Raw genomic sequence first — 21,442 nt, 5'->3', positions numbered from 1 at the left:
TTCTTAAATGCATCCACTCAGAATGCATAATGTTGGTTTGATTGCTTGTTACATGGAAGAAGAAAAAAATTGTCTACCTGATGTAGTCTAGATTTAATACGGTTGTGGTCAGGTCACTGTCTTTGTCAGTCAGGCCGGGTATGGAATATTAATTTAGCGCTGCTGTCGGAAAACGGGTTGGGTGTTCTGTTAATTACTGCAGGTGCGGGTTTACCAAAAATGACCCGTGGCGTGCAGGACTCTGTTTGATATACCTCTTCGGTAATGCTCTGCACATCTGGAGTTTGAAAATCCACAAGCTCTTAAAGTGAGGAGAGGATAGGAACTGTTTGTGTTCTCAAAGCCAGAAAAATATGTAGGCTGTCCCAGTAGGCCAAGCTTGTAATAGTCACCCCTCAGCACCCCATAATAATAACAGTGGCCGGGACCTGTGGATAAGGGGTTGTGAGCCTGAGCAACCGCATCCGGTCCAACTGTCCCTAAAACAGCCAACCACAAACGGTTGTGGTGCTTCCTCTGGAATGTACATCACTGTTTATTGCTGAATGACACAAAATGGAGAAGACATGCGAAAGATTTTTTTGGCTCCGGAAAGCAAAAACAAACATGATTTTCAGCAGTGTATTTTATGTAAAATAGCTGGTTTTCATTTGAGACACCTACTTCTAAAGTTAGAGACTTTTGTTTAATTTTGCAGGAATTTCTTGTTTCGAAGTTAAATGCGATTAATTCTTTATCCATTGCAACTGTTTTCTTTCTTGTATATCACTTGTAAGCTGTGTTTAGCACTGCACCAGTTTACAGCTAAACACATTTTCTGGTGTGTGCCTCAGCAGCCACAAGCTCTGCTCCGTTGATGGTCTTGTCAGCCAATTGGCCGTCATCTATGTGGAAAATTGAAGCTAGGAGACAACCAATTTTTCTTTCTTTTTTTTTTTATCTGTTCTGTTAGTGATCAAATAGGATTTATTGGTTCAGTCTGTGTATGTAATGTATATGTTTAGCCAACATTTTCATTAGGCCACAAAAGTGAATGTCCTTTGGGTTCAAACTTTTGGTTACCAGTTCTTCAGACCTTGAACTGTTACATTACCATTCCATTTGGTTGCTATGGTAACTTTTCATATCTTTCTGTATCTTCAGCTGTTAGATGCTTTTTTTCTGATGATTAAGAGATTAGTTTTTTGTATTCTCAGCTGCCTGTCCTTGTATTTGCAAGGCCACTTTCAAAAGAAAGCATTTGCTTAGAAAAAAAAACTCATGTATAATTGACCGTTCGCAAAAGCCACGCCCCTTAGTTATTGATACTACGCCCGTCAAACAATTGAGAACCAGACACATGGCTGGGTTGAGCTCCATACATTAAGTGATTGGTTTTGGAGTAATTTGGAGTAATGGTTGGTGACAGTTAAAGGGTTAATTTAGTGATAACAATGAATTAATAAAGCGGTAATTTGCCAGGTTAGGTGTTATCTCTGAAAATATGCGATTTAAAAAGCCAATTTCGACTAAACACATAACGTTATAATAAACTGTTACTGCGGTTATAGGATAGCTTAACATTACAGCACCTGTTATCGTTGCCGTTAGCTCACTTTGAAGTTAATAAAAACCTTTTCTACTTTACCTCTCTGGATCTTTGGTGAATCTATGAAATGCTAGTTGATTGGTTGTATACTGGTAGTTGTTGCAGTTGATGGCAGAACACTGTTTTCTTTGTTTCCAATTATTTCCAGACATAATGCTGTTAATGCTGTATAGTTGTGCTAACGGTAAAGCCGTTGGTTCAGTCCAAAATGGCGTCAGCGCGACCGCAGCGCCATCTAGCGATTGTTGTCAAAACTGCAACGGAGTTTCGCCTCTTGTTACTTCTATACTCTTTGCTAAAAGTATAGACAGAATAGCGCACAGGAGCACATGCACTAATACAGTTTTGTAAAATTATATATCAATCATTTTTATTTGATCATATATCATTTTACAAAACTGTTTTGCGCATGTGCTCCCGGGCACGCTATTTCAGTCACAACACTGCGATCAGAGGATGCGCTGAAACCATCAACTCTCGACGCTGTTCTCTTCATTCATAACTCGTAGCCGACTGAGAAGTATATATTTGTGTAAATAGTTGTGCAACTGCGCGAACTTTGTTTTGAAGTTTAATGTTTGAGTTCCAGAGGAATTTGTGACTGTGTACCTGTTCAACCACATCAAAGTTTCGTAATTAGTAAGTCCGTGCTTTTTCTCTTTTTTTCTCTCTTGTTTGCTGACTGATGAGGGGGCCGCAGTGCCGTTGTGAAACGGTGTTTGTACATGTAGCCTATTTTTTAATAATAGTTGCAAGCAATCATAAAATACAGCAAGTTTTAAGCCCGTGCAGACCTCACTGCCATAGGCGCATCGTTGCACTATCTTGCTGAAATCGGAATGTTTGACGGAGGTCCTTCTCCTTAGTTACAGTTGCTGAGCTAGGATTGGACGAGAACCGTTCGAGGGCGGGGTTTTGCGAACGGTCAATTAATGCAATATTATGCAATGCAAAATGTTTTATTTCTGAGGTACTTTGTATATTGAGTCCAAGGTTTTGAGTATACAATTGATGAAAAATAAAGATTTGAGGATGTTTGCTCATGAACTTGCAAGCAAATAACTGTAGATCTAGTGTTACAATTCAGGTTCAAGTAATGTATTATTTATCTGTGGTCACCTGTTTTTTAATTTAATTTTAAAAAAAAATTATTAATATCAACATCTTTTGTTTTCTCCACAGGATTTTGAGTAACAACAAAATCCAGGAACTTCTGAATGGCTCTTTCATTGGCTTGTCATCACTGGAACGACTGTAAGTTCAAAATTCTCTTTATTTGTTATATTATGTAGTTCACTTTAGTTTGTTTAATAGGCTTATACACTGTAAAGGGTTAGTTTACCCCCCCCCAAAAAAAATTCAGTTATTACTCACCCTCATATCGTTTCAAACACGTAAGACTTTCGTTCATCTTTAGAACACAAATGAAAATCTTTTTAATGAAATCTGCGAGCTTTCTGTCCCTCCGTTTGTCCTTCATTTGTGTTATTAAAGGGTTAGTTCGCCCATTTAAGACATGAAGTTGTATGCAATCCTTACCAGCACTATAGTGCATACACACTGACCCACTCTGTGGTCACCTCCCTGGTCAGAGTTCTGGCCGCTGGAAGTTTTTTCAAGAAAGTAGTCCTGGTTAGTTTCCGGGGCCAGAAAACTGTTTTTTTGTGATGTAAATTAATCAAGCTTTGAAACGCAAATAATTTTTTCACGTAAAAACGCAGTTTTGTGGCCCCAGAAACTAACCAGGACTACTTTCTTGAATTCTATGTTTGCTAGGATACTCACCAAGACGGTCATGTTGACATTGATTTTTTTGTGAATTTGTTCGTTCAAGCGCAAGACTTGGAACAGAGCTCAATATTCGCACGCTGCCTGGGACGCGGCGTTTCTCGGATGAGTGCACACGCAAATCTTTTTTAGTTCTCTCTCGTCTTCTTTGAATATTTAAATTGGCAAGGCTTAAATGAGTTTAGTTTAAACAGATAATGTGCTGTTCAGGTTTCACCTGCGCTCGTGCGCTATAAATACGATGATGACTGGTCATAAAGCATACGGCACTCACATTGAACAAATTTTAAGGGAAGCCAGAATGAGGATCCATCGACAAAAATATCCATTACCCAAACTCTGTCTGTTTTACTCGTTGTTATTTTCAACAAACCATGTTACAAATGGTTTTTCTGCATCGTCAGATTTGAGATGAACTGCGGTGCAAGTGCGTGTCGAACCGTGGGTGGAGAATGGTATAGTTCGATGTAATTTTTTTTTTACAGAGAACCATTACACTCCTAGTGGTCACGCTACAACTTAAGTACATTGTGTACTTCTTTTTTTTTTTTAAAGCTGCCCAACATTGTTGTAAATGTTACATTATCTGTAATGGGCAATCACTTCATACATTTGATATTTATAAATAAATACAAATAGTAAAGTGGCTGGAGCTGCATTGTCTCCAATGTAGATTTAATGGGAATGTGTTTATAATGGGATCAATTTAGTTGTTCAGTTTTGGTGTTCTGAAATGTTTATTTGATGTACATTAACAGTGCCTTGTTTGAGACCAGCAGTTATTTTGGGTAAAGTGCAAAGCTGTTCTTATTCAGATGTTGACAAGGTGCATGTTGTCAAGCAGAAAGGAACCCTGATTTTTCTGTTGAGGTACCGGTGAAGGATCATGAGGCCGTTGGAGACCTCGAGGAGGTCTGAGGGGGATGGTCAAGTGAAAGTTAATTATAGCTGTTGCCTTCAGGGAGCACAATTGTCTGGTCTTGGCATCAGTTTACTCCGCTGTACTTCCGTTAGGCATTCAATGTCACTCACTGTAGCAGTGTTGGTCAAATGCTGGAGCTCACAGCTAAATTTAGATGCAGTCTGTACATTGAAATTCCGTATTTAGTGTTGCCGTATATGTGTGCACTTTCCCTTGCTTGACTATACATGACCCAGATTTTCAATGACCAGCAGACATGTCCACGGCGTAGGCCTATCACGTAATCGGTTTCTTTCAAAGAACTGCTGAATAAAGGAATTTAGGATTTTTTTTTTTAAAGAAAGTATTGATTTATTTGTTCTTGCTCATTTAAGTCTTTTCAATGGGTTTGATTCTGGAAACATTGTAGTTTTGTTTTGTGCTTCGTTTAGGACCAGAATTACACAATGTCATCCTTGAGGGTGTATTTACCATGTCCTTATTCTTGATAATATTAGTTATTTCAGGGTTATTTGTCCAAGTTTTCAATTTTAAAATGTAATTTATTGCTGTGATGATGACACAGCTGTTTATTCAGCATCGTTTCTCCAGTCTTCAGTGTCACATGGTCCTGATTTGCTGAAACATTTATTAGTATTGTCCATGTTAAACGGTTGTGCTGCTGATTTCAACCGTGATGCTTTTTCAGGATTCTTTGATGAATTTAAAGTTCAAAAGAACAGCCTTTATTTGAAATAGAAATCTGTTTAACATTAAAAATATAATTTACTGTCCTTTTTAATTAGTTAAGTGCATCCTTACCTTTTCCAAAAGATAAATAGTACTAACCCCACATTTTTCAGCGGTGAGTTTGAATAAAGTATATCTATTTTCTAAAGATAGATATCTATATATCTAAAGTTTAACTCATTTTAAATTAATATTTTTTAATATAGATATTTTTGAATGTAAAAACAATTTATTTGTATTTTTATATTTCACGCATCCAAAATGGAAATTTTACACATTTCATCATAAATTCATTCATGAATACATCTCTTTACTCTTCATATTATATTAGCCTACCGTAGTTTTTTTCACTGTCTAGCCTACACTATAAAACATGTTTCATACAAAAGTCGTATAACCAAATGAAGAGGTCTTGTAGCTTAGACTTCATCTTAGTTTCCAGTGCTCGTTCACCCCTGAGTAAGATCTGGGAATCATCTCAGCCAACAAAGAAACAGATGGACGTTCGGCTTGTGTTTTGCTTGAATGCAAAAGAAATGGATGTTTGTTACAGTTGTGATTGTGGTGGAACCTTGCGTCCCAGCAGCCAGTAAACCTTGTCATCTTGAGAAATGTGTAAGGAAATTGAGAGCTTCCAAATGGACCGTTTCAGCCAGTTGCAAAGCTTCATCTTGATTCATGAGTGAATCTGTGCACCGTTCTGTTTATAATGTGAGGGAAGTCTTCACTCTTTTAATGTTGAGAAAATGATACAGTTCAGGGTATAACTAGCTAAACCCTTGTCTTTATAACACGTTGTAAGTGTAAACATCTTTGATCTTTGCGTGCTTTGAAAGCCTGAGGAATTCATCTCCAGCTCTCTTGACGGCACGGCGGGTTTCTGCGTCTGGGCTTTTTGGCACAGTTACCTTCCAGTGCTGCTCCCTGTGTGCCCTCTCTGGCTTTGTTTTCACACTTCTCTCTCGCTCCTATCCCTCCGGCCCAGAGCAGAGCTCTGCTTTTGTCATTCTAATAAATCGAGCTAAAGCCAGAGATGTCAGCAGTCTGATTCACGCATTATTCTCTGCACTGTGACTCTTTGTCTCTGTGTTGTGTTGTTGGAGTGTGTGTGTGCGCTTTTGAAGACTGAATTGGTAAAAGGACGATTTTTTTTTTCACCTTGTTGCAGTTAAAGGTATAGTTCACCTAAAAATGAAAACTCCATGATTCAAACTGGAATTACAAACTTTGAGTTTTTCCATCTACTGAAAGTGAGTGAGGCTATCAAGCTCCAGACTGACAAAAAGCATCATAAAAATATCATATACAAGTGCTCCATATATCTGTCTTTTGAAGTCACATAGAAACTTTGTTTGAAGAACAAACCAAATTGTAAGTTTTTGTTCACAAAAAATCTTGCAGAAGTGGTGATGCTCAATTTGTGAATGAATCATTGTTTTGAAATGATTCAGATCTTTTCAGTTAATCAGTTAAGTTCACAAAACCTGAATGATTTGTTTGTAAATTGGAATGATCCGGTACTTGCGTTTGACGAACTGACCCAGGGGCCGTTTACACAACACCTTTTTCAACTAAAAACTCAATACGTTTTATGCTTTTTGGCCGTTCATTTACACGACAATGGTGTTTTGGGGGCAAACTTTTAAAAACGGGATTCAAAGTGCATTTTTTTTCGAAAACGATACCCTTATTGTCTCCATGTAAACTACAAAAATGAGAATTTGTGAAAAGGTGACGTCATGCGCATTACTTGTTCAGTCTATAAGCGTGTAGTGTTTCTTTAAAAAGTGACATCGCCTACTCCTGGCCTGTCAGCAGAATACAGCGTTTTTAATCGTTTTCATGGATCTGTGTGAACAAAGGACCTTTCCATTTTTGGCACTTTATTGTTGTGAAACTGTACCCTAAATGATTAAGTGCCAGTGCTTAATTCAACCAAAAATTTAAATTGTCTTCATTTATTTATCCTCATGTTCAAAATCCATAAGACTTTGTGTTCATCCTCAAAATATACATTAAGATATTTTTTATGAAACCCGGGATGCTTCTGTCCATCCATTGAAATTCTATTCTCCCAATACTCGGATGCTTCAGAACGTTCATAAAGGAGTTGGAAAACGAGTCCATGTGAATAGAGCGATTTCATCCAAGTAGGTGTTTGTGATATCATGAAAGTTTATTATTTGCATACATTTTAAAGCCTAAATGGTTGGTCATTCTTTTTCTTTTATACGTTGTTACCTTGTAAGGCTACATTTTTAAAATAGGGAAATTTGTTTGTTTAGCTGTACTTCTCAGGTTTAATTTTAAAATATCTTAATTTGTGTTTGAAGATGAATGAAAGTCTTATTGGTTTGGAACCACATTGAGTAAATTGATGGGTGAACTGTCACTTTAAACAGCTCACTGAAGATTGTTAATGAAAAACGAAATTGTCGGTCTTTTCATCCACACAGCGTTATCATATGACTTCCGAAGACTTGCATTAACTTAATTTTATGATGCTTGATTTATTCTGATGATTTGTTTCTTTAATACCGAAATATTGTTTCAGGCAATGGCGATGAGCCAGCATATTTGTTGAAATTTGACTACACTTACATTTTGAAAATGTCAAATGTTTTTCTTTTTTAAAAGGCCTGTCCTAATGTATCCTGAGAAATTGCTGAAAAGCATTGAGTTTGAGTATTCCATTTCCCCCTTTTCACCTCTCAATCCCCCGACCCTTGTGCAAAGGTTATGAGCAGTACCACTGGAACGCGTGTTTACCTTTCCACTCCAGAGAACTGCCCACTGTGACCTAGAGCTCCGCCAGCTCTTCTCTGTATAAGTGTTCTCTCACAGAAAGAAAAAAGCTTTTCCGTGTGCTAGAACCACGTTTGCTTTGCTTGACATTAAACGTTTCTTCTGTATCTGTTTCAGAAATATTTCTTAATCAAGACTGGCATGTCTTAGAGTTTCTGTTGATCAGAGAATAACAGCTTACAGGTTTCGAATGATATCAGGGCTTAAATCCACAATACGGACATTTTCCCATCACATGTGCACTTCAATAAGCCGAAGAACGCAGGTTAATGTTTACATGCTAGGTGAAATTGGGGTATTTGGAGTTAGAAAAACATATGCGCTAATGTGTTCTCAATATTTAGTCATTTAGCCTTTTACCATCAGGTATTGTCAATGTTGAACATGTGTAAAAAGTATCGGTACACATAAGAGGTAGCAAGATCACAAGAAAAGCTTGACGTGTGCCGTTATATTGTATTTGTCACTATATTAATATATTGTGTTTCCTGTCCACAAAACTGTCCAGGTGCTTCACTGCTCTCACAGTTGACTGCCACTGCCTTTGTTCTGACAGCATTCCGTTATTAACAAACGCTTGGAAAATATTTTTTTTCAATTTGTGGTTTGATTAGAACTGGTAGAAGATTGTAAAGATGTGAATTGATTTCCCCCCACCTCTATTATCAATGTTAAAAACAGTTAATATGTTGGTGGAAAATCGTGATACTTTTTAAAATGTTGTTGTTGTTCTTCTAGATATCCTATAACCATTGATATGACCTTAGTCTACCTTCTCTCTCTTGCTGTATTGTGTGTTGTGTGCTCCTCTATTCCACTCTCAAACCACAAATGGCACGACATCAAAGAGGCTCGCATGGTTAGTCCGCCTTTGACGCAGGAGCTCTGTGATGATGTTTTGAACATTGCTGGCTGACTAGCGCAGGTGTGGGCTCTGGGTATCCGTGACGGTAGCCTTTGAACTTACCCGCCCTTTGTCGGATTCTGGAATTGTTGCACGCTTACTCATTTAATGTTCGGTCAGTGGTGCTGCTAATGGCACTAGTTTAAAGTCCCCATGAAATCAAAATTGGGATTTTTTTTTTTTTTGGTTTTTATGAATATGCATGCTCAAAAACAATGACAGAATTCCCATTTAGAAGATATAAGTGTTCAAAACTTAGTTTCTCACTTCTGCCAATATAAATAAATGATTTTGATGACATCTCTGCACTTCACCTTCTCATCAGATTTTTTTGTCCAATCAAATGCTCTCGAGAATTTGAAGCGTCCCGCCCCCCTATACTATAAATACACGCCAAAGCTGTGTTTAAAATCGGTTACTTGTTCACACAATTACCATTTTATAAGAGGGTGAATGACACATAATGCACTATATAGGGGATGGAGAACGATTCAGACGGTGTAGATATGCTTTGCATTGGGGCGAATGTAGTGTCACGCAAACAGCCACAGCGTGCACACACAGTCTGCTCCGGTCCAGAGACGCGATACCCCAGAGCGGATCATATGCGTGAGTCTGTGCAGACCACAAAAGGTATCGGATCCATTTGAATTCTACACAGAATTCTATATTTTAAAGCGATGGAGGAGAAACGGTTAGACAGACTCTACATTAGAAGCAGCACTGACGAGTAGAAGAGATAACACAACATAAATTACATAATTTTCAAACAAAACATCTTCAGCATGATATTCCACTGTTTTGCTTTAGTAATTTTTTCATATTTAATCTAAGGGGAATCTATTAAACTATGGTTGTCAAATGCGGCTTTGATGAGCTAAACAGCTTTGGCTGTGCTGTGATAGAATCAAAATGCTATTGGCTATTTAAAAAAGGGGGAGGAGCAGTTCGATATGTCCCCGCCCTGTCTTCCTGTTTCAGTGGAAATTACGTCAACACATTGAATAATGCTGGATGTTTCAAGGCACTTAATGAGCTTTTAAGCACTAGCCGTCAGTCAGTTTCTGCTATATCCGTTGTACAGTGGACGTTTACAGTCAATTCCTATAATTGATGCATAAAATGGTGCAGTACGTCAGGATATTATTGAATTACCTAAATGGATTAGTTTTGCAGATTGAATTATTACGTTTGAAGAGGTTCCAATCCTCATGTTACAGTACACTGCTAAATGAGAGTGATTTATTAAGGTGTGTGCTTCGACTTATGGCTTGATGGCTACGGCACGTCAAGCATCAAAAGGTTTGAGTGTTATACCCACTGGCATGTTTTCTGAGTTTTGAATAACCTGTTATTATAGGGTTGGGTTGGCTCAGTTTAGCTCATGTTTGAAATTAACCAAAGGCCTTTTTTTTTTAAGTGTTTGATAATGTTCACTGCCTAAAACTGTTTTTCTTTGCAGGGACATAAAGAACAACATAATCACACATATTGAACCAGGAGCTTTTTATGGACTTTTCGCCCTCAAACGACTGTAAGTATCATTCTGTCTTTCTAGTGTGTAAAATGTGTTGATGACAACAGGGTTATTGTAGTTGACAAAAACTAACCATAAAAAAACACATTTGTTACTTGAAATCTAATAAACTTCAAAGGTGCTGTATGTAAAGTGTCATTTTTTTTACTGTACTAAAGCATAAAAATACCATATGTTATATTTCGGAAACATGCTAAGTTAACATACTTGTTTCTCTGAAAAACAATGCTATAAAGCTGCATGATTCTGGATTTTTATTCAAATAGAGATCACGATTCTCCCACGTTTCTGACCAGACATCTAAACAAAATGACATGTAATTTACTCTGACAAATGTTAATTGCCGCAGTCTATTTAAAGTGTTTAATGAATCCGAATTAATTCTTTTTAACTCTTTCCCCGCCAGCATTTAAAAGAAAAAAATTGGCAGCCACCACTAGTATTTTGAACATTTTCACAAAATGTTCATGGCTTCCAGAATATTTTGTTTTATGAACATCTGAACATGAAAAAAAAGAACTGAGCCTCTGATTAAAAAAAAGAAAAAAGAATTATAATTATAAATCATTTTTATCCAGACATCAATAGCTGTATTAGTATCAGTGATACTGACCTTCAATCATAAAATAAACAAGTATTTAAAATATACTATCTTTATGTTGTCACTACATTAATTTTTAGATTAACTGTGAAATTATTACATTATAAAATATATGAACTAAATATAATCCTATAAAAACGCAAATGTTTTGTGTGCGAGCGCTAGTTGCCAAGGTAACAATTCTCATTTTCATTTAGGCATATTTAAAATCAACAAATAAAAAAAGGAAAAAAACACAACAAAATTCATATAGTAGAACACAAGTAGAATTCAACAGAAAATATAACAATAAAAACAAATTCAGAATATTAATGAAAGCGATAATATTATGTCAGTGATACTAAAATAAATCTGGTTGACACCTCTCTTGCGGAAATGCTCTGATTCGAGTAAAAACCGTTTCACTGTTGGGTGTGTGCAACCACGGAAATAAGACTTCATCTTTCTGCAGTTCTTCACTCCAGATGGACAATGTCTGTCCAGACAGCACTCTGCACAGCATGACTGATGCTATCTACTTTTGTGTGTGTGTGTGTGTGTGTGTGTGTGTGTGTGACTCAGAGAAAGAAAGGATAGTTTGTTCCTTGTTTTGTGCAGAGTGAAGTATGTACATGTGGTGAGTGTTCGGCTATATACGTTCGTTCTTTAGACACACACTCAGAGGGTTCGCGTGTATGGCGTGGCTGTGTAATATGACTCACTTCTTGCCAATATAAACTACTCTTTGGCTGGCTGAATGGAGAAGTATGCAGCTCCCCTGAAAAAGAATAGCGGTCTTCCGAACTTTTGAGAGGGTGTACAAAATGAATTTTCAGTTTTATAACTCTAGTTACTTTGCCAACTTCAGAGAAGAAAATGTCTAAGTGTCCTGAACTTTTAAAAAGAAATGGCTGATGCGAATTAGAAAATGCATTCATTAATTATTATCTTGAGAACTTAATATTGTGTGAGATGATATCTTAAATTTTTCTCTTAAAATACATTTTTGTCATATTTTTATGAACAACATTAACTGAACAAAGAACAGATATTAATAATTATTCTTTAAAAAGAAGCATGTAATATTATCTGTTGTATTTAATACTATTACATATATTTCGTACTTCATTTATGCCTAATGTTTCTATTATTATCATTCTGCAATTGTAACTGTGCAACTTCTCAAATGTACACAGGACCCCATCACATATTGATGTGTTTTTGATGTTGAAAGGAAGCTTGTGATAAATCAAAGTGCTATTTTTTTTTAATGTCTCGTGCTTGTATGTCTGGAAAATTGTGGCTTGACATTAAAGTGAGTGATTAGATGGGGTTTAGAGACCTTTGCCAAAAACATGTTGTGTCGTGTACGAAGAGTAGGACGACTGCTAGATTGACTTTAATGGTTATGTTTTGTCTGGGATGTAATGGTAGTTTGGCTGTCAATATTGTATAAATGTAGGCACTAGCAGGATGAGATAATTTCCTAATTGGTGTTTGGTGAGGTGTATATTTTCTGTTTTTAGAAGTGTGTTTTATGTTTTGCTTTATTAAAAGCAGTTATGAGGCTATATGAATGATCTTTCACTCCATCAAGACCAGTGCTGTTATTGTAATCTAAAACTTAAAATTAAGTTTTTATTATTCAAAAATAATCTTATTTAATCAATTAATGTGATTCTATTTCAAAGTAAAAAAATAAATAAAAATCCTTGGCAACTAAATGGAATAAAATAGGTTTGAAGTACGACAATTGAAATAAATAGAAATTTAAGATAAATATAAATAATTACAGAAGCACACACAATTACTAAAAATGTAACTGGTAACAAAAATTCAAGCTAATTCAAAATATTACACACTTTAATAGTAATAGTATATAATATAGTATATAATAATTCAGCATATAATAATACTGTAATATTATATAAACTAAATACTAAAATAACACTGGAACATGGCTGGCTGGAACACGTGGAACTGATGGGATCAGTTCTGGTGTCATTTACAGATGAAAAAAGAAAAATTATTTTCCAATTTATAAATGCAAAAATATTATTGTGTGTATCAATCAATAGGAGAAACACTCATTTACAGTTACAATGGGTATTCAGAGTATACAAATACTTGAAGATGTTGTAAATTGTATGTGGTTGAATGAATTTGATGTTTCAATTTAAATGATGTTGTAAAATGTTTAATGTTTTGACAAACCCAGGTAAGAAAATATATATAATCGTGCCTGTACGAGTTAACAAACAACACTTTCTCTTATCTTTTGTACCTTGCAGAGACTTGTCCAAAAATCTGATCGGCTGCCTCCATGTGGATGTGTTTAAAGGTCTCACAAACCTTGTTAAACTGTAAGTCATGTTTTTGTTACTACTCTGAACCAAAAGAAATTGTTTTTAAACTTAAATCAGTTTTATTATATATTTAATTAAATTAATTACATTTAATAGAAATATGGGTTATTTATGGTCACATGCTTTTAGTGTAACATGAATCTAATACATATTTCACCCCCTTTTATGTATAATACAACTGAGCCAAAACATTTTGACCACTCACAGAAGCAAACATTTTTTATAATTTCCTAACAAGGCCACATATTAAGTATATTAGATGGTAAGCAAACAGTCAGTTCTCATAATCAGCGTATTGGATGCAGCAGAAATGGGCAGGAATAAATATCTGAGCGACTTTGACAAGGGCCAAATTGTTATGGCCAGATGACTGTGTCAGAGTATCATTGAAACAGCAAGGATTGAGGGTTGCTCCTGGTCATCAGTGGTGAGAATTTACCAACAGTGGTCTGAGGGACAAACCCCAAACCGGCGACAGGGTGTTGGGAGCCCAAGCCTCATTGATGCACGAGGGCAGCAAAGGCTATCCCTCTGGTCCTAGCCAAAAGAACGTCTACTGTGGCACAAGTAACACAAAATTGCACTGCTGCATATGGGGCTGTGTAGCTGCAGACCAATCAGAGTGCCTATCACCCTGACCACCGTCAAAAGCACCAACAATGGGCCCAGGAGTGTCGGAACTGGTCCTTGGAGCATTGGAAGAAGATTGTTTGGTCCAGTAACATTTTCCTTTACATCATGTAGATGGCCAAGTACTTGTGCGACTTTTACATGGGGAAGTAAAAGCATTTATATAGCGCTTTCACAGACCCAATGGCCACCAAAGCGCTTTACATTTTGCCTCACATTCACTCACTCATTCATACACCGATGGCGGTGTCAGCCAGGCAAGGCGCCATCCAGCTCGTCGGGAGCAGCTGGGGTTCGGTGTCTTGCTCATGGACACCTCGACACTTGGTCAGGTGGAACTGGGGATTGAACCACCAACATTCCGGTTTGTAGACAATCTACATGAACCACTGCCGGTTTGCTGGGAATCTCTGTCCGGCCATTCATGTGGACGTAAATTTGACATTGTTTGTCCCGTATCTAAACATTGTTGCAGATCAGGTTCACCCCTTCATGACAATGTCTTCCCTGGTGGAAGTGGTCTCTTTCAGCAGGATAAATCACCCTGGCACACTGCACTCATTGTTCTGGAAATGTTTGAGGAGCATGATGAAGAGTTCAAGGTGTTGCCCAGACCTCCAAATTCCCCAGATCTCAATCTTGATTGAGCTCCTGTATGATGTTCTGGTCCAACAATTCTGATCAGTGTTGGCTCCACCTCAGGAGGATTTGAAGGATCTGTTGCTAACGTCTTGGTGCCAGATACCACAGGACACCTTCAGGGGTCTTGCAGAGTACATGCTTCGGTGAGTTGGCGCTGTTTTGGCAGCACACGGAGGATCAACAGCATATTAGGCAGGGGGTCATAATGTTTTGGCTCATCTGTATATAATCCATCTCATAATGCGAATTTAAAGTGTTTATCCATTTATCTGTCTGTCCATCTTCCACCGGTCTGTTTATATGCAGATATTTTTATTAGATTGTGATGAGAACGCAAATGTCATTGGTGGTGTTTGGCTGAGATTCATTAGCCTAATTACCCTTCACAGAATTCTGAAACTCCTAACAGATGTTGTTAGATGAGCGTGTTAACGTTGACTTCCCATGGGTGTAGCGACAGCTGCAGGTGTAACAGTGAGCATCGTCTTCACCAGGTGAAGGTGAAGATTATAATTTATCCAGTCATTTCAATTAAGACAGCAGTTGAAGCACTGAACAGATTTAATCCCAAACAGATGTGATGTCAAGGGTATACAGGGAAAAAAAAATTGTTTGTAATGAGGCTTTTTAGTTTAACATGTTAATGGATCCACTTGAATAAATTGGACTAGTATTACAATTGTTAGGTTTGTTGTTTTCTCTCTCATTTCAAACAGCAGATAGGACATTTGTCAGATCAGAAAGTGTTGCTCATTAGATATTCAAATAATTTAGCACAATCTTCACAGACTCTGTTGCAATGTTGCAATCATAATAATAGTTGTAACGATATTCCATTTTATTCATCATTCAAGATACCTAAAGGGATAGTTCACGCAAAAATGAAAATTAGCCATTGATTTACTCACCCGTAAGCGTAAGTAGCGTAAGCTTTGACGCCTCTCACGGTTCAAACAAACAGGGGTGGGCAACCGCGTCCGTCATTATGTTGTGCATCAAGTTCAAGTGTTATTCTTTTGGCGTAAGTCGACTTGCGTACGGCCGTCTGCCGGAAGCTAGTTATTTTAGTCGATAAAATTTCAAATATGGATATTTTTCTTATACGAACGCATCGCTTCACTTCAGAAGGCCTTTATTAACCCCCGGAGCAGTTTCGAGCACTTTTATCACGGATGGATAGGCGTTGATGGACTTCCCAAACATTTTTTAGCCCATTATAGAGCTAGGAAGAGCCAGGACATTTTTTTTAATATAACTCCGATTGTATTTGTCTGAAAGAAGAATGTCATATACACCTAGGATGGCTACCGGGTGAGTAAATCATGGGCTAATTTTCACTTTTGGGTGAACTATCCCTTTAAAGGTGCAGTATCACTGGAAAAAGGATTATGATCAGGCAGACGCATAGGTTGTTTCTGCTCTAGTTATATTGGTTTTGCTATGTTTCACAGAACCAAGATATGCTGGTGTTGTAATGTTATCTATAGTAACAGGACAGTTTTGAGTGTCATTGTTTGTTTGTAGCTCATGTGCTGTTGGCAAATAACAACAAACTCTTTATATTCTTTTGTACGGTGTTCATTTTTTGTTCCTCCTTGTTTTTCCTGGGGCAGAGCAATGAAGGGAGGGTGTGTTTGTTTGGGTTGATTTCAACAGTGTTTCTCAGAAATCTATCACTACATCTGTAAGGGCAATTTGCACAACAATCTAAAACAACTATGACTTATGATGGTAACATCAGTTTCTATTTAGGGTGGTATATTTTGTTCATTACTGCCCCATTTTTCGTTGTAGTAACCTTTCGGAGAACAAGTTTTCTTCACTTTCTCAAGGGATCTTCGACAGCCTTGGCTCTCTGAAAATACTGTAAGTGTTTTGTTGTATTTTGCATCATTTGCACATGTTAAAATTGCAATGTGCAGCACCTAAAATAAAATGCAGATTGCAGTTTATTAGTGTTTGTGTTAACAAACTTCATATTCATTAACTTGCAAAACTGTAGAACCCACACACTGTAGAAATGAATGTTCTTATGATATTATCTAAAGATGTAGTTTTTACAATAATTTCTGAACATGCTGTATACATTCTTAGGGAGTTTGACAGCCCGTATCTTCTGTGTGACTGTAACCTGCAATGGTTGGTGGTCTGGATCAAAGATAAGGCGGTAGGGGTGAAGGAAACTCACTGCTCGTTCCCTCGCTCCCTACAGGGTCAGCTAATAACCTCGCTCAAGCCTGAAACGCTCACCTGTGGTAAGAATACACTTCAACACTTGTTTTCTGTCATGTTGGAGATGACTTCTGTTGTATTTTTACTGAACAAATGATGTTTTCTAACCCTCACACAAATTAATTAATTTATTTTATTTATTTATTAGTTTTTTTTTTTTAGTTTTTTATGTAAATGCATTTATTAATAACAAGTCATTTATTTAAATATATGAAACTAAATGTATTTTTCAGTACAACATTTTTTATATATTTTAAGATTTGTCCTAGCAATCAGTGTTATTTATTATTTATATACTATTAGTGTTTATTAATATTTGTAATTAGCTGGTTGTGTATGTACGTTTGTATATGTACATTTGTATATGTTGTGTGTTTGTATTGTAATTTTGTGCTATATATACACACATATGCATGTATTGTGTATATGTGTATATGTGTGTGTGTATGTAGTATGTATATATATATATATATATATATATATATATATATATATATATATATATATATATATATATACACATTATTTTATATTTTAAAGCTTTTTTTATATTTTCAGTTTTCTTTTTAAAGTTAGTTTAGTAGTGCTTTTGTCACTATTATTATTATTATTATTATTATATTTCTATTTAGCTTTATTTTTTTGAGTTAAGGCAAAGGTATCATTTCTGATTTTCATTTAGGTTTTTCCATCCATCATATATATTATTTTTTTTAGATTTAAAGCTTCAGATTTTTTTCTATTAAATATTTTCAACTATTTTAAATAGCTTTTGGTTTAGTTATGAATAACAGCACAGCTAACAATGTAGGCAACACCTGACCCACATACGTTGTTAGCTCCCCTTCCCGCTCATGTGTGCAAACAGAAACTAGATTAAGTGCCTTATTTTGTTATATTTTAATGACGTTGTGCTTTTCATGACCTATGACATATTGCACATTAGGTACCTTATCTGTATTCTAAGATAAGAACTGATAAATAAAAATGACACTGTTGCTAATAATTTAATCAAATGTCCCAAAACCAATGATTTTCTGTTCTTTTACTAACACACACTCTCCTACACCAAAAGCAAAGTAATCCTGCTATAAAAGATCTTCAGCCTTGCTTCAGGCCTCCCATTTATGTTGATTTTGGACTCTCTAACTATAGCTTGTGCAAGATCTACAACGAAACTGCTCCCAAATCTCTCATTAATGTCAACTTTCGCAAAAAGCAATTATCTGTGGCTGACCACAGTTAATTTTTTTCCTTTCTCTCTCTTTGTTTATCTCCATTCTCTATTTTAGACGCTCCTCTAGAGCTTCCCTCCTTCCAGATGACTCCATCTCAACATCAGATCGTCTTCCAGGGCGACAGCCTGCCGTTTCAGTGCATGGCCTCTTTCGTGGATGAGGACATGCAGGTTCTGTGGTATCAGGATGGGAAGATGGTGGAACCTGATGCCACTCAAGGCATCTACATTGAGAAAAGCATGGTGCAGAATTGCTCTTTAATAGCCAGGTAATAGAAACCAGCCATGGAGGAGACACCCAAACCCAATACCAACTGCAAAATGCCATTTCTGCACACTAGATATACATGAATCACACTATGAGCAATGTTTGCCTTGGAGCATGGCGATACATATACCTGAAATATAAACTTGATCTACCAACATTGTGCTGGAAAATGCCAGAACCTTTTTTGTAAAGTGTTACAATTTCAGTTTTAGTTGACAGTAACACTGTGGAATACTGAAATCTGTTATGCTAAACCAATTGTCCTGGAGCAACAAGTTCTTGTTTGATTTGTTCTCACACAGCGCCTTGACCATTTCCAACATCCAGCCGGGATTCACTGGGAACTGGGAGTGTCGTGTGCGCACCAGTCGAGGAAACAACACTAGGACGGTCCACATTGTGGTTTTGGAGAGTTCTGCCAAGTACTGCTTGCCAGATCGGGTGTCAAACAACAAGGGGGAGTATAGGTGAGTCTTGCGAACACCTGATCAGATTTACATTACCACTTAAAAGTTTGGTAAGACTTTTTAGTGTGTCTTCTGTTCACCAAGGCTGCATTTATTTGATCAAAAATAGAGTAAAAACAGGACTTTTGTGAAATATTGTTTTCTATTTTAATATGTAATTTTATTCTTGTGACGCAACGCTGAATTTTCAACATCATTATTCCAGTCTTCAGTGTGTCATGATCTTTCAGAAATCATTCTAATATGCTGATTTGGTGCTCAAGAATCTTTTCTTATTGTTATCAATGTTGAAACCGTTTCATATTTTTGTGGAAACTGTGATACGTTTTTTTTTAAACAAAAATAAGTTTAATTAGCATAATAAAAAAAACTTTTGTAACATTATAAATAGTCACTCTTGATCAATTTAATGCTGAATAAAATACACATTTCTTCCATAAAAAAAGTTCATTCAATTGAATCACATGACAGTATCAAAACAAATGTCTAAAAAATATTTTAGCTCTTTGCTGCACTCTTGTGGTTATAGATCTAAGTGAAACCTGTATTAGTGTGCAAGCAAAAACCATTATTGTTTTTTACTTATTGCATATTTTAACCACTTCAAACAAACGTACTCCCATTTAAGGCAATTTATTTCCATGCAATGAAACGAATGAATGAAATGCACTTTAATGTCCCCATTGGAAACATAAACAAAAAAAAATTCCACAATACACAGAGAGAGAGAAAAAAAACACTCATTCATCATTTAACATTTTAATTGAAAAAGGAATAAAAGACTTCTTAAAACGGTTATACATACACATCGGAAATCTGTATCGTCTTCCAGAAGGTAACAATTCATACTCTGTATACAGAACATGCAATGGATCAGCCACGATTTGATGTGCTTCTCTCAAAACCGATTGTTCTTACAGTGAATCAAGTGACAAAACTTCCTTTCTCCCAATGGTCTTCAACGTTATTTTAACCAAGCTTGCAAGCTTCGGCTTTACCTGAATTGAAAGGTTACCAAACCGTAATGCCATATCTGATTATGCTCTCTATAACTGCCTGATAGAATAACCACATCATTTTCTGGTCCACTCCATAAAGTCTAAGTCTACATAAAAAATACAGTCTCAATTCCACAGACAAGTGGAGTTCTTGGTACTTCTTTCCTTGTGCATTAATCTTGAGGAGATTTAGCATGTGTTTTTGTCTGTGTGCAGATGGCCTCGTACACTGGCTGGCATCACGGCGTACTTACCCTGTAAACGGCAGGTGACCGGAGCTGGCATTTATTCGGGCAGCTCGGCCGAAGAGCGACGCGCATGGAGGCGATGTGACCGGGGTGGACAGTGGGCGGAAGACGACTACTCGCGCTGTGAATATATGAAAGATGTCACGCGTGTGCTTTATATCATCAACCAGGTAGGTGACTCTGTAACTTTGCAATCTAGTATTCTGTGTTTAACTTTCAACATACACCTTTTTTAGTCTGATGTATTTGATTCTTCTCTGTTCATGCAAATTTTTTGCTTTTCTTGAATATCAGATGCCTCTGAATCTGACCAATGCGGTTCAGACAGCGCAGCAGCTGTTGGCTTACACTGCAGAGGCGCCCAACTTCTCTGACAAGGTGGATGTGATCTTTGTAGCAGAGATGATTGAGAAGATTGGTAAATTTGCAGAGAAGTATAAAGAGGTGAGATTAAGTTAAGTCATGTAGGGGGGGGGGGGGGGGGGAACTGTTATTGTATTAGGATTATTAATAATCAAATCCAGCAGTTCTGTTCTAAATAATGTTATTTCTTACGTGGAACCCAAAAGACGATGTGAAATAATAGTCAGAAAAATAATCTTTTTTTTTAAATAAAATTGTGCATATGAGTTTTTGTTGAGTATTATATTTGGATACATCAGGCTTTTATGGCTTAATATAGTATGATATTATGATGAGACTATTGAGCTCACACTAAAAAAAACCCACCAGTTTTATTCAATGCACAAAGTGAGCAAAAAAATTCATCTTATTTTTCATTGCCAAAAAATAAGATGAAATTCTGATAGTTTGTAATACCGTTCAGTGAGAGATATCTAAGAGATTACTTGCATGAAATGTATATAATATCAGTATATCTCCTAATAATATATCTTAAGATTCTATTTAAATGCTTAGTTTTATGCTCTGTAGTTGTTGTTTTTTATTGTGGGCATCAAAACATACAATGCAGTGCAATACAATGATGATTGAGAGATGAACAAATAAACGTTCCTCAAAAGCCCAGTAGATAGATCTTTTTTGATACTTGCATTTTAACATGATTTCTAAAAAAATGGATAATCAAGCAAACCAAAGTTGCTTCAGGCAAGTAAGTGGTAATCTTGAAATATTACTAATAATATAAAAGTTAGATAGTTAGAAAGTTAGACTTTAGTTTAGGGTCCAATTCTCACTATTAACTAGTTGCTTATTAGCATGCATATGACTAGGATATTGGTTGTTTATTAGTACTCATAAAACGCATATTATTGCCTTATTCTGCATGACCATATTCTATTATATATTCAGCTGTTTTACATTGAAGAACCAAACCAAGATTCCCACTTTCTGAGAAAATGTGTGTATTTGAGAGAATTTCTAGACCTGAAAGATTGCCATAAAATGCATTTTATCATGTAGAAATTGCTCCAACTTTATCCAGTAAATCACAAATAATTGCAAAAGTTATGTGGCCTTTGAATATTGTTGTGGACAATGG

The 21,442-nt window shown here is 36.4% G+C and overlaps 1 protein-coding gene across 1 annotated transcript in view; it reads left to right on the top strand.

The window, feature by feature from the left end:
* adgra3 (adhesion G protein-coupled receptor A3) overlaps positions 1-21,442 on the top strand; it is a 47,474-nt gene that overhangs the window by 8,908 nt on the left and 17,124 nt on the right. The window contains exons 2-10 of the mRNA XM_079589467.1: positions 2,771-2,842; positions 10,199-10,270; positions 13,145-13,216; positions 16,286-16,357; positions 16,586-16,746; positions 18,016-18,229; positions 18,531-18,695; positions 19,910-20,111; positions 20,236-20,385. Coding sequence (XP_079445593.1) covers positions 2,771-2,842; positions 10,199-10,270; positions 13,145-13,216; positions 16,286-16,357; positions 16,586-16,746; positions 18,016-18,229; positions 18,531-18,695; positions 19,910-20,111; positions 20,236-20,385 — 1,180 coding nt within the window. The remainder of the gene's footprint in view (positions 1-2,770; positions 2,843-10,198; positions 10,271-13,144; positions 13,217-16,285; positions 16,358-16,585; positions 16,747-18,015; positions 18,230-18,530; positions 18,696-19,909; positions 20,112-20,235; positions 20,386-21,442) is intronic.

This window comes from Phoxinus phoxinus, assembly GCF_949152265.1.
Source record: "Phoxinus phoxinus genome assembly, chromosome: 2".
Taxonomy (NCBI): domain Eukaryota; kingdom Metazoa; phylum Chordata; class Actinopteri; order Cypriniformes; family Leuciscidae; genus Phoxinus; species Phoxinus phoxinus.
This window is presented reverse-complemented; position numbering and strand designations above follow the sequence as displayed.